The sequence below is a fragment of the Rattus rattus genome, chromosome 4 (genome assembly GCF_011064425.1).
Source record: "Rattus rattus isolate New Zealand chromosome 4, Rrattus_CSIRO_v1, whole genome shotgun sequence".
Lineage (NCBI taxonomy): Eukaryota > Metazoa > Chordata > Mammalia > Rodentia > Muridae > Rattus > Rattus rattus.
The window spans coordinates 21,757,163-21,772,310 of record NC_046157.1 but is presented as its reverse complement, the minus strand read 5'-3'; the positions used below and the strand labels follow the sequence as shown (position 1 = coordinate 21,772,310).

General features: G+C 43.9%; 1 protein-coding gene across 1 annotated transcript in view; it reads right to left on the bottom strand.

The window, feature by feature from the left end:
* Golgb1 (golgin B1) overlaps positions 1-15,148 on the bottom strand; it is a 48,074-nt gene extending 32,926 nt beyond the window's left edge. The window contains exons 1-9 of the mRNA XM_032900183.1: positions 14,986-15,148; positions 13,531-13,625; positions 12,425-12,577; positions 12,119-12,268; positions 10,308-10,436; positions 7,384-7,509; positions 5,456-5,578; positions 3,917-4,030; positions 1,619-2,021 (exon numbers count right to left, since the gene is read on the bottom strand). Coding sequence (XP_032756074.1) covers positions 1,619-2,021; positions 3,917-4,030; positions 5,456-5,578; positions 7,384-7,509; positions 10,308-10,436; positions 12,119-12,268; positions 12,425-12,577; positions 13,531-13,623 — 1,291 coding nt within the window. The 5' untranslated portion in view covers positions 13,624-13,625; positions 14,986-15,148. The remainder of the gene's footprint in view (positions 1-1,618; positions 2,022-3,916; positions 4,031-5,455; positions 5,579-7,383; positions 7,510-10,307; positions 10,437-12,118; positions 12,269-12,424; positions 12,578-13,530; positions 13,626-14,985) is intronic.

The window sequence follows — 15,148 nt, the reverse complement described above, 5'->3', positions numbered from 1 at the left end:
GAGGAAATCAAGACAAGCACACAGAAGCGAGGGCTGCTTCAAGTCTGAAAGCTCTATGGATCTACCACGGTGAACTTTACTAGTTCAGCCACCTTAAGACTATGGTGCCAATTACATTTTTCAGTTTGGACCAAAGAACATCTCAGTAAACTACTTCCTTAGAGGAAAAATAAGCACATAGAATGTTTCAAAGTCAAAGCAAAATGCAATCCTGCCATCTGCATAGAACTGGACTGAATGTGGATAGGGGATGTTGGGATTGGGGGGAACTGCACTAAGCACAGAGAGACGGACAACTGCATAGTCCACCTCCATTTTGGGAACTAGTCAGAAAGAGTAGTGATTCTTAGGGAGCTGAAGGGTGAGGGCGATGAGAGGAAGTCTGAGGAACACGGGCTGGAGGCTGTGAGCACACGCTGTTTGCGTGTATGAAATTCTCACGTTGAATGCCTTTAACATGCATAACTGCTAACGTGTTAATAAAGACAGGCCTAGACATTTCAAACAGTCATTTTTCATTTATTTGCCCTTAAAAAATGGCTTTGGGGGCTGGGGATTTAGCTCAGCGGTAGAGCTTACCTAGGAAGCGCAAGGCCCTGGGTTCGGTCCCCAGCTCGAAAAAAAAAAAAAAAAAAAAAAAAAAAAAAAAAAAAAATGGCTTTGGTGGAGTCAGGCACACCTTTTTTTTTTTTTTTTTTTTTTTTTTAAATTAAAAGGGGGTGGGGGTTTGCCAGAGGTGAGGGCATCTTCCCCCAAAAAACCCGAAACCCTGGGTTCGGTTGGAAAACCCGAAAAAAAAAAAAAAAAAAAAAAACAAAAAAAAAAAAAAAAAAAAAAAAAAAAACCAAAAAGCGAAAGAAAGAAAAATGGCGATTGGTTTATATTCTAGTCTTCATGCTCCACTGAATTAGTACAAGCCATCTCAAGTCTCCAGCAGGGTTTAAACATGGCCATGGTTTGGGAAGGGGGCAATAGGCTCAGATATTCCCCTTTCCCTCATGATGCCCTCTAGACTTCCCGGCTGAAAACCAACCTTGTGGTACTTGTTACTTCTTCCTAAACTCTTTCCGAGGGCGTGTGCATTCCCATCTGTCAGAACCACATAGACACTCTAAAGTCTGTGATATGGACTACTGGAGTTCAGGAAGATGCACTTTTTTATAAACTCCCAAAATGGCAAACCTTAGAGTCATTTTCAACTGTAATAAAATATTTTAAAATGTTTCTTAAAACTTGTTTAGAGAACAAAAGTTTTCTTCAAAAGGAATTTCTTACCTACAATAAAAGCAAGAAGATACGCCTTTAGACTCACGGACGACTTCTGGTGATTTAGTCTGCATATCTAAAGGTGGCCTGACATTTTCAGAAACACATCCCACTCTGCTCAGGTCAGGCACCGAGGTCTCCTGAGAGTTGTGTTTTACACATGACTCCTCAGTGCACAGACCGTGGCTGAGCAGTGTTCAGTTCTGAGCCCACCATCTTAAGTGACTTATGACTTGAGAGGCAGCAGGAGGAGACCAGGCCAGAGGAGGTGCCTGCTGCTGACAGAGCCCTGAAGGTAGGCGGTACGACCCACTAAGGGGCTAGAGGGCGGCTTCGAAAGCCTCACACTGACCTTCCAGCTGCTGCAGGGCCTGGGCTGACTTGGCAGCCTGCTCCTGCTTTTCCTGAAGCAGCTTGGAGTTTTCCTCCTTCAGAGCGGCACAGGCAGACTGCAGCTCCTGCTCGTTCTTCTGAAGAAGCGAAATGCAAGCTGTCTTCTCCTCCATTTCTGTCTCATGTCTTTGCTGGAGAGCACTGTGCTGCATCTCCAGCTCAGCCTGGGCTTGGCCTGCTTGCCCCAACTGTCCCTGAAGCTGATACAGCTCTTCCTGCAGGTTTTGGAAGGATAACTTCCTCTCTGCCATTTCGAGTTCTACCTTTTCCATGATGATCTTGGACTCCTGTCTCTCTGCTTCCATGGTACTCCTTAAAGTACTGTGTTCAGCCTCCAACAGCTGCAACTGCTGTGAAAGATCCTAAAAAAAAGCAACACACCAGGCATCAGGGTCCACAACTGCTGCCCTCTCATCCAGGGAGCACACGGATGCACTCCTAGGAGCCACACTGGACCTGTGGAGTAGCAAACATCCTCCATGTTTGCTTTCCAGATACTCTGGACCGTTGGCAGTCGTATTTGCCTTGCACAGGTATGTTTTCATTCGTGCCTCTCTCATGTTAGCTAAAAGCCCCTGAGGGAACGGGGCACGCTGTCTCATCCTTACGCGTCTGTGGCACCGCACAGTCTCTGGCAAGGTGGACTCAACTGACAGTGGATAAATCAGTCGATAGTCTGACCTGGGAGGAGCTCAGGGCTCAGGCAGGGAGGTAGGCTGAGCATGCATCACACAGCAGCACAGAGAAGGATGGGCTAGAGTGGCCTTCCTTTAAAGACGGACAAATGGTCTAAAACTTAAAAGTAAGCAATGAGCCAGGCAAGGAGGTGGGAAAAATGGAACTTCAGGCAGAGCGCTAAGGAGGAAACCTGACTACTGACTGCCAAGGTAGTTGGAGTTGGTATTGAGAAAAAGTTAAGTGAGGAGAGTGGAGTCTAGAATTAAAAGATTAAATCAGCAGAATTGATAATTAATTGTACGGGTTAAAGAATACAAAAAAAAAAAAGGTTTGAGTTTTATCTTTTGACTGAATAACCCATTAAAAAAAAAAAACAAAACCAAACAACCCAATCAAAAAATGGGGTATAGAACTAAATAGAGAATTCACAACAGAGGAATATCGAAAGGCTGAGAAGTACCTAAAGAAATGTTCAAAGTCAGTGAATAGAGAAATGCAAATCAAAACGAACCTGGGATTCCACCTTACACCAATCATAATGGCTAAGATCAAAACCTCAGGTGACAACACATGTTGTCGAGGATGTGGAGAAAGAGGAACACTCCTCCATTGTTGGTGGGATTTCAAACTGGTACAACCACTCTGGAAATCAATTTGGAGGTTCCTCAGAAAATTGGAAATTTATCTACCTAAAGACGCTTGGGAATATACCCAAAAGATGCCCTACCATGCCCCAGGGGCACATACTCCACTATGTTCATAGCTGCCTTATTTGTGCTAGTCAGAAGCTGGAAACAACCCAGATGTCCCACAACAGAAGAATGGATACAGAAAATGTGGTTCATTACACAATGGAATATTACTTAGCCATTAAGAACAAGGACATTCTGAGTTTTGCAGGCAAATAGAAAATATCACCCTGAGTGAGGTAACTCGGACCCTAAAGGACATGCATGGTATGTACTCACTAATAAATAAAAAGTACAGAATACCCAAGATACAGTCCACAGAACTCAGAAAGGTTAACAAGCTGAGAAGACCAGGTGAAGATGACTCAGTTCCACCTGGGAGGGAAAAGAAAGCAACCACAAGAAAGGAGGAAAAGGGGATGAGTAACATGATCAGGTATTGGGAGGGGGAAAAGGACTGAAGCCCTGAGGGCCAGCAGAAAAAGGCAACCTCAGGAGGTAGGAGGTTGGGAGGACCCTCCGGAATGCGCCAGAGACCTGGGAGGTGAGAGACTCTCAGGACTCAAAGCGGGGGACCCTAGATGAAATGGTATACGTGGGTAGAGAGAACTTGTAGAGCCCACCTCCAGCATCAAGTGAGGGATGGGGTTGCTACCCACAGTCAAACTCTGACCCATAATTCTTCCTGTCTGAAAGAACTACAAGGATGGAAATGGAGAGGAGCCTGAGGAAAAGAAGGTCCAGTGACAGGCCCACTGTGTCACCAGCACTTAAGTACAGATGGCACCAACCCTCTGCAGGCTCATAGGCTTTCATCCTGCTGTCCAACAACCTAGTGTGCAAATGGACCCCGCCCCTGGCAGGCAGTAGGTAGAAAGCACAGATGAGACCTGGTTTCTCTCTTCTGCAGAAGTCAGCTCCTTCTGTAGCAGGTCCACAACCTGAGCTCGGCCCAGCAAGGCTTCTTCGTGTTCCTCAAGCTTCCTCTGCATCACCCTCAATTTCTGGAAAGAAAACATTTTAGGCATAATTACAGATAAGTAAGACAATTATTTGCCTACCTTTCAAAATGTCACATGTACCTGTAAGGCTATTTTCAGAGATGGAAAACAAGAAATTAAAGAGTGGAGTAGATACTGGGATGCCAAGGCCCATCCAAAAGCGAGAGAAGCCTTCTCCAGAGTGACAACAACTAAACCCAAATGCAAGCAAGGCCTTGAGTCAGGGCCCCTGAAATACTTAAGATAAAGCGACACACACTCTCTTTCAAAGTTTTCTAGTTTCTGTCCAGTCCCTAAATAGCATAGGTAACATGCATGTCTTACCTATAAAAGAGAGCAATCTGTATATGCAAAAACAATTTCTCTTCTGTTTTCAATCACAGGACAGGCACTTGAAAAATACCCATTGAATAAAGAAATCAATATGTACAGTCAATATTCTATTTTTCAAAGCAGTGTACTCTGAAGCTCCATGTGGTACTACATTCTGAAAGACTGCTTAGAACTTGTAACAAGTTTTCACTCAAGAACAAACACATGAGAGTCTGCAAAGGAAGGCAGAGTAGGCGAAGTCCTTGGGAGGGTCTTTGTTCTACCCCCAGAATCCATATAAAAACCCAGGCCAGGCAGAACAAGCCTGCAATCCCAGCTCTGAGGAGGTGGGAACAGGGTTCCTAAGGCTTGGGAGCCAGGCAGCCTAGCCTAGCCTAATTAGTGAGCTAGGTCAATGAGAGACCCCATCTCAGAGCGGGGAAAACATCAAGGCAAGTGGCTCCTTAGGAAAGAATGACATCCAAAGTTGTCCTCTGGTCTCCATACAAATGTACATGTGTGCATGCACATGTGTGTACATAAACATGCACCTGCACATACACAAACATACATCAAACACAGATCAAAGTGCCACTAAAGCGTCTCTCATTACTACACGGTTCTACATTCTAAATACAAACAATGTGAGTTAGTACACGAGAAACTCCAAAATAATGAAGTCAATTTTCAGTATCTACTCAATGAACTTAAAAAATACTTAAAAAAGACTTTGTTGCTTCAAACTCATTTTTCTCTCTTTTTTTAAACTACAAAACTGACTTCATCAATTTGAAGCTTTGGATCAGGCTTAGAGCATGAATGGTAGGTGTAAATGAGCAAATGAAATAGAAGCCAGCCCACTGCTCGCCCCACATAGATCCCCACACAGGCTCAGTTTTAAAGCTCCAAGCTCCAACCAGATAAGGAAAAAGTGAAAGTAAGGTCAGGACCCAAAAACGACAGGCAACAAAAGACAGGGCACCAATAAGAAGCCAAGGATTGCATGGCGGCTGCGTGGAGGGTCGAGGGGAAGGGCAGTGGCTGGCAAGTGGCTGTGAAGTCTTGATTAAATGTTAACCAAAATGACAGTCATTCTACGGAGTTTGAGCAACACACCTGTTGCACCTCTGTTTCCACATCTGACTGGGTTACTAACTGAAGGAGCTCATCTTCGTGGAGACGGACCTGTGTCTCAAAGCGGGCGTCTTTCTCTCGGACCACCTGCTGCATGGAACTCAACTGAAGACACACACCAGAGAAACTATACAAGTTACACTCCAGAGTATTTCACAGACAGCCCCTACAGCCTACTCTGCAATGGCGGGCACTCAGCACAGACAGAGAGCGGTTCCTAAACTCAGCTCTGAATGGCAAGGGCGAGGATGTTGGGAGAGCAAGAGGCCCAGCAGCAACTTCCAGACACAAGAGAAAGCCTGCTGTCAGACTCAATCAGCTCTGTGTAAGTTTAACAGAGATTTCATGGATACTAATGCCTTAAATATTCAAGAGTTGTTTTTGTTTTAATTCTGACAAGATCTCAAAATCAAGCCTACAAAGTGAAGTTAGATTCTGTTAACCCCTGGAACTTCTTTCAGTGTCAGACTCATGCTCAAAGACGGCCTCAGAACCTCAGAGAGCAAGTAAAGCTCACCCATATTCAAGATACTCTACAGGTGGAAATACACATTTTTTGGTATGGTTTTCAAGGATTTGCTTTGACTAAAGAATTGGGTGTGCTCGCCAAGGCACGGCACCTACCGAGCTGTGTCCAGCTGCCATGTCCTGCAGGCTTCTCCTTAATGTACTGCATTTTTCTTCTCTGCCTTTCCCAACTCTCCTCCTGCCTCAAGAACACAACTTGTCTAGAGAATTACCTATCTCTTGGCATTTGTTTAAACCCCATTCTTTCCATGTAAGTTTCTATAACTGCCATGCTCACAAAACACTTTCTCTCAACACACTTTGATGCCAGTGTTACTTTTATCATTTTTATTTTTTGAGACAGGGTCTCACTGTGCAGCCCAGGCTGGCCTAGAACTTACCATGTGGCTGACACTGGTCTCAAACTCATGAACTATAGCCTTCTGAATGCTAGAGTAATGGCTTGAGCCACCATGCTTGGCCTTCAGCATTTTATTTGGAGTAGCTTGCTACACGATGGATCCGTTAACATATTCGGATCTCTTTGGTGCCTTTATTTCAAGCAACTTAAAAACGCATAACATTCCCCCCTCCTACACTGTATGTAGTGCTGCACATTAAAACCCAACAGAGTTAATAGGATAAACTTATCAATTTCTGGGTATATGATTCTTACTGTGTACTAGTCGCCCATTCCTAGATAGAAGACACCTCTGTTATCAATGTATCGGATAGATAAAATCAGCTATGTGCTCCATTGAAGACCCTCCAGGGATTAAAAATGTGTCATGATCCAAAAGCATTCTCAAAGAACTATGAGGTAGGTTGTCAGACAGGAAATCGAGAAAAAACAGAGCTGAGGGTGCCAGTGCAAACTGGCTGGCTCTGCCTCAGAAATGAGTATGAAGAAGAATGGTACCATTAGCAGGGAATTCCAGACCCTTTACCATTTCTTTATTCATGCTCACTAAGTAACTGAAGGTTAGGATGTATCTTCCTAACAAGATTTGAATCTATGGAAAGAACAGAGCTAATGACTTGTATTTCTTTTCCTTTATCTATCCGTCTCTTTTGAATTCAGCACAAGCCCACTCCTAACACCCAATCTCTGTGTTATTAAAATGGAGCACCTGGAACTGAGACCCAACCAGTCATTCATAAGCTATGGTAAGTTCATCAACAGAAGCAGTATTTTTGAGAGGTCCTGGTGTTCCCTGTTACAATGCAATCACTCACCATATATTTACCACACTTCTAAGTCATCCACACCCTCCTAGTGTCACACCCCACCTCCCATGCTTTCATCTACCAAGCTCTGAAAAGTGACGGCTGGGACCGACTTGCCACGCCTAACACTCTGGTTCTCAGGATTCTGTTCTCTAGTGAAGGTGCCATTGTCCTACCTGGGCAGCTTGCTCTGCCTGTGTCTGGCTGAGCTGCGTTTGCAAAGTGCCGATGAGTTCTTCCTGCTCTTGGAGCTGCTGCTTCATCAGGACGAAGTCCTCCATCTCCACAGAACTCTTGTCCAACTAGAGGGGGAAATATTCACTTAAGCAAAGGGGTTGGCAGTCTTAGTTCTTTGACTTTCTCATCTGTCTTGAATACCTACTGTACTTTCTTCTAATTTCCACTTTAACACAAAAAAGAATTTCATATACTAGTTTTTAAAATATTGAATTCCTAAACTTTGTCAGAAGAAGATAGAATCGATAGCAACACTGGTTTTAATGCCTTCGAATGCTCACCTAGGAAAGAGACAGACCAACTAGACAGCGAGCGGAGTAACGTGGACAATGCTGACAATGTAAGCAGGAAGTTAGCTATACACAAGTTAAGGACAAACCATGGAAATATGGATTTGCTTGGCATTTGAGACTGTATGCGAGCAAGGGGATAGAGGCAGAGCGATATCCGATGGCCTTGGGAATAGGAAAGTCCAAAGCAGCCAAGAAGTATTTGTTGGAACCCGGGGCAGCCAGCATCAGGAGAGCAGCAGCACTTCCATTCTTTGGCCATGGGTAAATGCAGGGCTTCTATAGAAAAATGAAGAGGGCAGGGCTAATCTAGACCCTCTGATGTGTCTCAAACCTGAGCCACAGGCTCTACTGTTAGAGGCAGACGTGCAAACGCTTAGAAGAAACTGTGAGGAGTGACATGAAGATGACGAGGACCGGAGACAGCCGCTGGCAGACTGTCTGCCCTGCACGGTCAAGCCTGGGCTCCAGAGACAGCCGCTGGCAGACTGTCTGCCCTGCACGGTCAAGCCTGGGCTCCAGCTCTAGCACTAGGGAAATAGCTGAGCACAGCGGTGTGTACCTGGGATTTCACAAACAGAGGGCCGAGATGGGAAGACTGAAAGTTCAAGACAGGCCTGGGCTACAGGATGAGACCCAAGTCAAAACACAAAGCAGAACAGAGGTAATGCAGAGAAAAACGGGAACCTGTGTGACTATGCTGCACAATTTCTATCAACCAACCACGTGAGGCTACAGAAGTCTTGCGACGTGATGCCTCCCAAAGTATTTCATTTTAATATTCCTTAACTAAAATTTAAAGTTGAATTATAAATCAATTTTTATTAGATACAGTTACATTTTGGTCTGACTACATGACTTTTTCTGTTATATCAGATGAGATTTAAAAAGTTTAAGACAATGTCTATGTAATGTGTGTGCTTGCATGAGTTTCTATGTCCTACGGGTATACAGATGCCCTCGGAGGTCAGTGGGCATCGATCAGACCCTCAGGTGGCTGTAGCTTCCTGGTGCAGATGCTGGGGACCTAACCTAGGTCCCCTACAAGAGCAGTTAAAAGTGCTCTTAACCACCAAGCCACCTCCCAGCCCCTTGACTGAGGTTTTGCGAAGGCAGTGTGTGTGCAATGACCAGTGTATATAGACTTCATGTCAAGTCGATTCAGTTTGAATGATTTTGTTTTGCTGCACTTGTATGTAATATGGTAATGTGTTAATTTGAATATGCAGACATTATGAGTAACAAGATAAACAAGAATAAAATATAAAGTTAATTCTTTTAATTAAAATCGAATGCTTTTTCTAATTCAAAAGTATACAGTGTGAAGTTCAAAATGAAGGCAGACTAGTAAATTACAATTCATTCCTTTTGTACTCCTAAGCAGTGTTTCACGGCAGACATTCTTCAGTTTGTTATGGAGAGTGGGTTGACTCCTGTGTCTGGCTATGCCTGCTGCACCCTGCTGATGCAGATCAGAGTGAAGTAGGAGGAGGCAGGCCACAAGTCGGAGAAAGCTAACTCCCAGATATTTGAGTACAAAACCACAAAACAGAAGTCTATGAATTTTTTTTCCTAAAGCAAATCTAGAAAAACAAATTTCACACAAAAACATGAGTAGAAAGGGATCCAGTCGAAATACCCGACTTGATCGGTTGCACATGAAAAGGGTTAGAGGCGGCTCAGTGGTTAGGAGCACTTGTTGCTCTTGCATGAACACAGGCTTGGTTCCCACAGCCATCGCCTAAGTCTAGCTCAGGGATCTGGTGTCCTCTGCTGACCTCCACAGGCACTAAGCAGCATGCAGTGCATGCGTGGAGGCAAAGCATTCGCACACAAGATAGGGCGAGTAATTGTGAGGTAGCATTAAAAAGCCAGACATGGCAAAATCAGAATTAGACAAGTTCAAAAAAGCAGTAATTCATCAGGAAATTGATATAAAAGAAACTCATTGTAGAAGAGAAAACAAAACACAAAACAGAAGATCTTGAGTTAAAAAAGAAAAAATAAATCTAGAGAATAATAAAAAATAAAATAAATAATAATAATAAAATAACTGATAAAAATAATAAATACTGAAGACAAAGACCAAACACAAAAGTTAACAGAAACTGAAGCCTTCAAGGAAAACCCGGAAGCAATGGGGCAGAGCAGAGCTGCAATCACGTGCTGAGTGTGTACAAAGGCCAGCAGGAGCACCTCACACCACTGCATCACTAGACTTAGAAGGAATGATGGGAGATAGTTACTGACTGTGTAAAAAGAGGCATTTACACAAGAAAAAAAAAAACAGAACTCAAAGGCTATTCTTTGTCCTTCAAGAAACATATTTAAATGTATGTAAACTAATTTTAAATAAAACAATTTGTGCATGTTATATATTATTAAGTATTGGTTACTATCTACTGTAATTTTTTCCTACTGTAATGTTAAGGTGTACAAAATAAAACTTAATATTGATATATCCTTTAAAAAAAAGACGCAAAAAAAAAAATAAAAAAGACGCATTACCATATATGTACCCCTTGGCCATTAGTGACTTGTAACCTAATCATGACGAGGTGACTCACTCCTACCTGGGAGGCTTGTTCTGACTGCGCCTGGTCCAGCTGGGCTTGCAAACTGCTAATTAATTTCTCCTTCTCCTGGAGTTCATGTTTTATTTTTTCTACCTCCATCTCCTCTTCTTTTGAACTCTTATCATGCTGAAAAATGTGATAAAGTCACTTACTTAAAAGCTGTAATTCATACATATTTCATCTTTTACACTACTGGCCCTTTAGAGACATTTAATTGCAGTTTCATTAATGGGACAGGAGCACTCAGGAGGTAGGAGCAGGAGGATCTGAGTTAGAAGGCAGCCTGGTCTAGACAGCCAGGACACTGTAGAGAAACCTGTCTGAAACAACAGAACCAGTGACAGGAACAAGGCAAAAACTAACAAAAAACAGTGGATTTCGGGCTGAAAAGAGCTCAGTTTCAGTCTATGAGGACTAGGGCTTTGGATCCCAGAGCCACATGACAAGCCAAGGTCCCACAAATACCTGTGATTTCAGCTTCAAGGGATTTGACACCTTCTTCTTGCCTCTGATCTGTCTTCTCTCTCCCCCTCCTGGTGCTCCCCCTACCTCCATACTAAGTATACCACAGTTAACGGGTTGCTGGGACTGACTGGGACTAACTGGACATCATTTATTTAATGGGGAGAGGAAATGAAGGTGTAAGAGGCTGACACATTAAGGCCTGAGGGCTAAGGAAGAAGTGAGCTAAAATGAAAAGCAGAGCGTAACATAATTTAAAAAGCATGACTCACGGGAGGTTTGACAACCTGGACAAACATGGATAGGAAAGAGTCAGGGCCTGCCACCACAGCCAGGGGAAGAGTTACCATAGGAACCATAAAGGAGGAAAAGAATCAACTTTGGGATGCTAAACAATTCTACTCTGTTTCTCCTCCTCCTTGAGTTCCTGCTGTACCATGGCCTAAGTCTAGAGCCTCAGACACTTGGCATAGCTGCTCTTCCGCTGAGCTAAATGCCTGTGCAAACAAGGAAAGGTAGTGTCCTCTAAGCACTAGTCCCCGCCCAGCAAGGCTAAGCACAAGGGCTCTCAGGGGCTGTGACTCCAAAGCTGAAGCCCTTGCTCCCATCCCATGAAGTAACATTTCTGAGAGTAACAGTATAGTAGTCAGAGAGTGCAACAGACAGATTAAGGAAATAAAACGATGTCCCTTGCAGGGTGGGCTAGGCTGACTTGTAAACAGTGTGCAATGACACAGTTGCCTCAGAATAATTTGCACAAATGCTCCAAAAAACTGATGTTTGCTATTCTTTAAGTAGATACCCAAATGTGACTCTGGAGGGCAAGCTGAAAAGAATGTGCCCTGAGCAACACCATGCTTCTCGAAGGCCGGCCTTCCTTGGTCCCACATTGCTCTGTGCTGACAGCCATAAACTAGGGAGTCTCTTTACAGGGAGACCAGGATGATCCAGGCAAGTTAGCCATAGTTCATGCAACATGAATCTATCACTATTTGCTTAGGAATAGAAACTAATCTATATTAGTTAAGGAATGAAAGGATTTGGGGGCAGGACCAATAATCAAACTCATCCAAGCAGCATGGGCTTCTTCTCCTCTCTGTCCGTATCAGTACTCTTCGGGACTTACTTATTCCAGTCAGCCCTTTAAAATTCTGAGGGTCTGGGTAACAGCTCAACCTCACACTTGGGTAGGCCCTTGCTCTGCCCACATGGCCTCCAGTCAGGGCGAACCACAGGAAAGGGTGGCATTCTCGCTGTTATTGCTTCACACCACAGCTGGTTGTGCTGTGTGCAGACAGGCTCCATTGGAGCTCAGGACGCGCCATGTTTGCAGCCTGTCCTCATACCTTGGAGAGCTCCTCTGCCTGCACTTCTGGAGGCGAGGCAGCTCCTCCTTTTGTCTTCAATTCTTCTATTTGTTTGTTCAAGGACGTGATCTTGGCCTTTGCATGAAGTTTTACTTTTTTAATTTTGCTTTCAGCTCCTTTTTTTTCTTCCTGTCATCGGGCAAGAAAGACAATAAATGTGAATTTATTACCTAGCACACAGCTCGTTTAAGGCGGGCAGTTAAGCTCTGCATAGAGAAGAACCAGCTTCTCTAAGCCAATGCTTGGTCCTATCCAGTACTCGGCAAGCGGCCTGGACGACAGTACCTGCAGAGCTTCGTCCTTCTGCTGGAGCTGAGCATCCTGCTTACTGATGATATCCTTTAGCTCCAGCACTAACTTCTCTGCATCAGCCAGGCGATCCAGAACGTCCTTTTGGGTACTATTATTCAATTCCATGGCAGAATCCTGGGGTAATTTCTAATATTTAGACAAAAACAAACAAACAAAACAATGCTCAGGGAAAACTACCCTCAGAAATTCCCACAGCCTCGCCTCGTCTTTTGCCCAGCTCCTCTCTTTAGCAACCGAGTTCTACCTAATCTAATAACAGCCATCTTAAGCATTACCATCCTAATTTTATCAAAGAAGAAAACAAAGGAAGGTGAGGATGACACACTACGTAATGCAGGAAGCCAACACTTAAAATTAAAGCTGAGCTACGGACTAGGGTGTGGCTTAGCTGAGGGGAAGGCCTTGTGTGACTGCACTAAGGCCTTCAACTCCCAGCATTCCAACCACCAGCGTGGCAGCACACACCTACCATCCCAACATGCAGAGGCACAGGCTGGAAGATCAGGAGTCTAAGGCCATCTTTGGACACAGCAAGTTTGAAGCCAGCCTGGGATACATGAGACCCTGTCTCAAACAAAATAAACAAAGGAAATAAAAATGAAAGATTAAAAAACAAAACAAACAAACAAACAAACAAAAACAACAAGCTTTCCTTAACCATTTGCCTTTCAAAAAGCTAATGGACTTCTAATTCCTTAAGAGTCAGAAAACACAATGTAAACTACGAGAAAGTAGAAAGTGAGTTTATAGAAGTAAATAGATGTTTTCTTTACTCCTTTCCCCTGAGACAGGAGTCACGTCCCAAGGAGGGAGGCGAGGACAAGGACTTGAGACAGAGCCATCCTATACAGGCTAAGCAGACAGCAGAGCCTTCCCTCTAGATTTGTTCTCATCCTCACAGCGGTCTGTCTGACAATGACAGGAGAGGTTCATTTACAGTTTCGATTCTGTCTGTTGGTGAGCGTCCTCACTCTGCTTGGCACGAGGGAGGCTGCTGACACTCCTCTAGCTTAAGCTACGTTCCTCAGAAGAGCACAGAATGTGAGTCCCATCAGTGTGGATGCGACAGAGCTACTCACAGCTTCCGAGGAAGTTATTGTAGTCCAGCCAGTGTAATCTCCTGATAATTCATGCAAAACATTATTTGCTAATCCCGATAATCGGCTCAGCATCTCTGCAGGTGAAACAGAGAAGGAAACCAAGGATCGGTGGAGGCAGACACAGGCTGCTAGAGCATAAGCAGAGCAGATCGGTGCTGCTGGATGCTGGTACCCATGTCGTCTATGTGAAACGAGGCAACTGTGACTGTGGGACACGCTGTATGCAGTGTGCAGCCAGGCAGTGTGCACGGTGCACACACACCCTGGCCTGCACAGACCCCACATTATAAGCCCCATCACTAGGACCAGTATGAGAAATAAAATGCAAGAAGATAACCCTTAACTACAAGGACATAATGGTCAAGTACATTGTAAAGACTATCTTTAAAGCTTTTCCTTTAATCATAGTTCTGTTTATGAGCAAAAATCTTAAGTTTTCCTTCATCCAGATTTATACTTTTCAGATTTTTCAACTAAACGCCAAGGTTCAGAGAAATTTCCCTCTCCATGTGTCCTGAGCTCACACTCTTTGATGTAGCTTTCCTGACAAACCCTATGATTTCAGTGACGTCCCTCTCAGAAGAGACTGTAAATCTGTACATTAGCGAGCAGCTGAAAGCAGTATTCCATGCTGTTCTGCAAGGAATCAGAAAAAGGACATCAAAAGCAACATAAGCAGAAAAAGGGGGGGGGCCTGGAACAATAATCAGTAAATGGAAAATTAAAACAAAGGCAGCTCTTAGATCAGCAGAGATGAGAAAGCATGAGCATTTTTTTAACTGACATCACAACATCAGTATTGACCTGGCAATAACAGAGAAGAGAGAATGGGGAACTTGAAATAAGAAAATACAAATACTCCTACATCCATAAATTCATAGAAAGAAGGTAAAATGAGCCAATTCCTTAGAAAGTACAAGAGAGAGGAGAACCTGAATACATTCCTCCCCCCTCTCTACACACACACATACACACACACACACACACACACACACACACACACACACACACACACACACACAATGAAACTGTATTTAAGATTTTCTAGTCAAGGGACCTAGATTGGTGGGTGACAACCAATAATAAGGGATTGAACAATACCAAGTTTATATCACTTCCAGAAGATAGGAGGTGACACTTTGCAACTCATTTCACAAGGTCATCAACACAATAACATGAAAAGAGGGACAATATTATGGAAAAGACAAGTTACTACAGGCCAACAGTCCACATGCTCATAACAAAAGCTATAAGTTCTTGAACAAAATATAAGCCAATCAAACACAGCAAGACATAAAAAGCTCCTGCTTGAAAAATGGCAGGTTACTCAGAGAAGATGCAAGGCAGCGACAGGAAGAGCTGGGAAAAAATGTGTCACATGACAAGGAGCCAACCTGAAGGAGCTCTCCATGGGCAAGGAGAAAAATGACTCACAGTGGGGTCTGCAGAGTTGGTCAGAGGTTAAGAGCACCAGCTGCTCTTCCAGAGGGCCTAGGGTTCGCCTCTCAGTATCCACGTGGCTGCTCACAACCATCCGTAACTCTAGTCCTAGAGGATCTGATGTCCTTTTCTGACCTCTTCAGGCACTACATCCAGT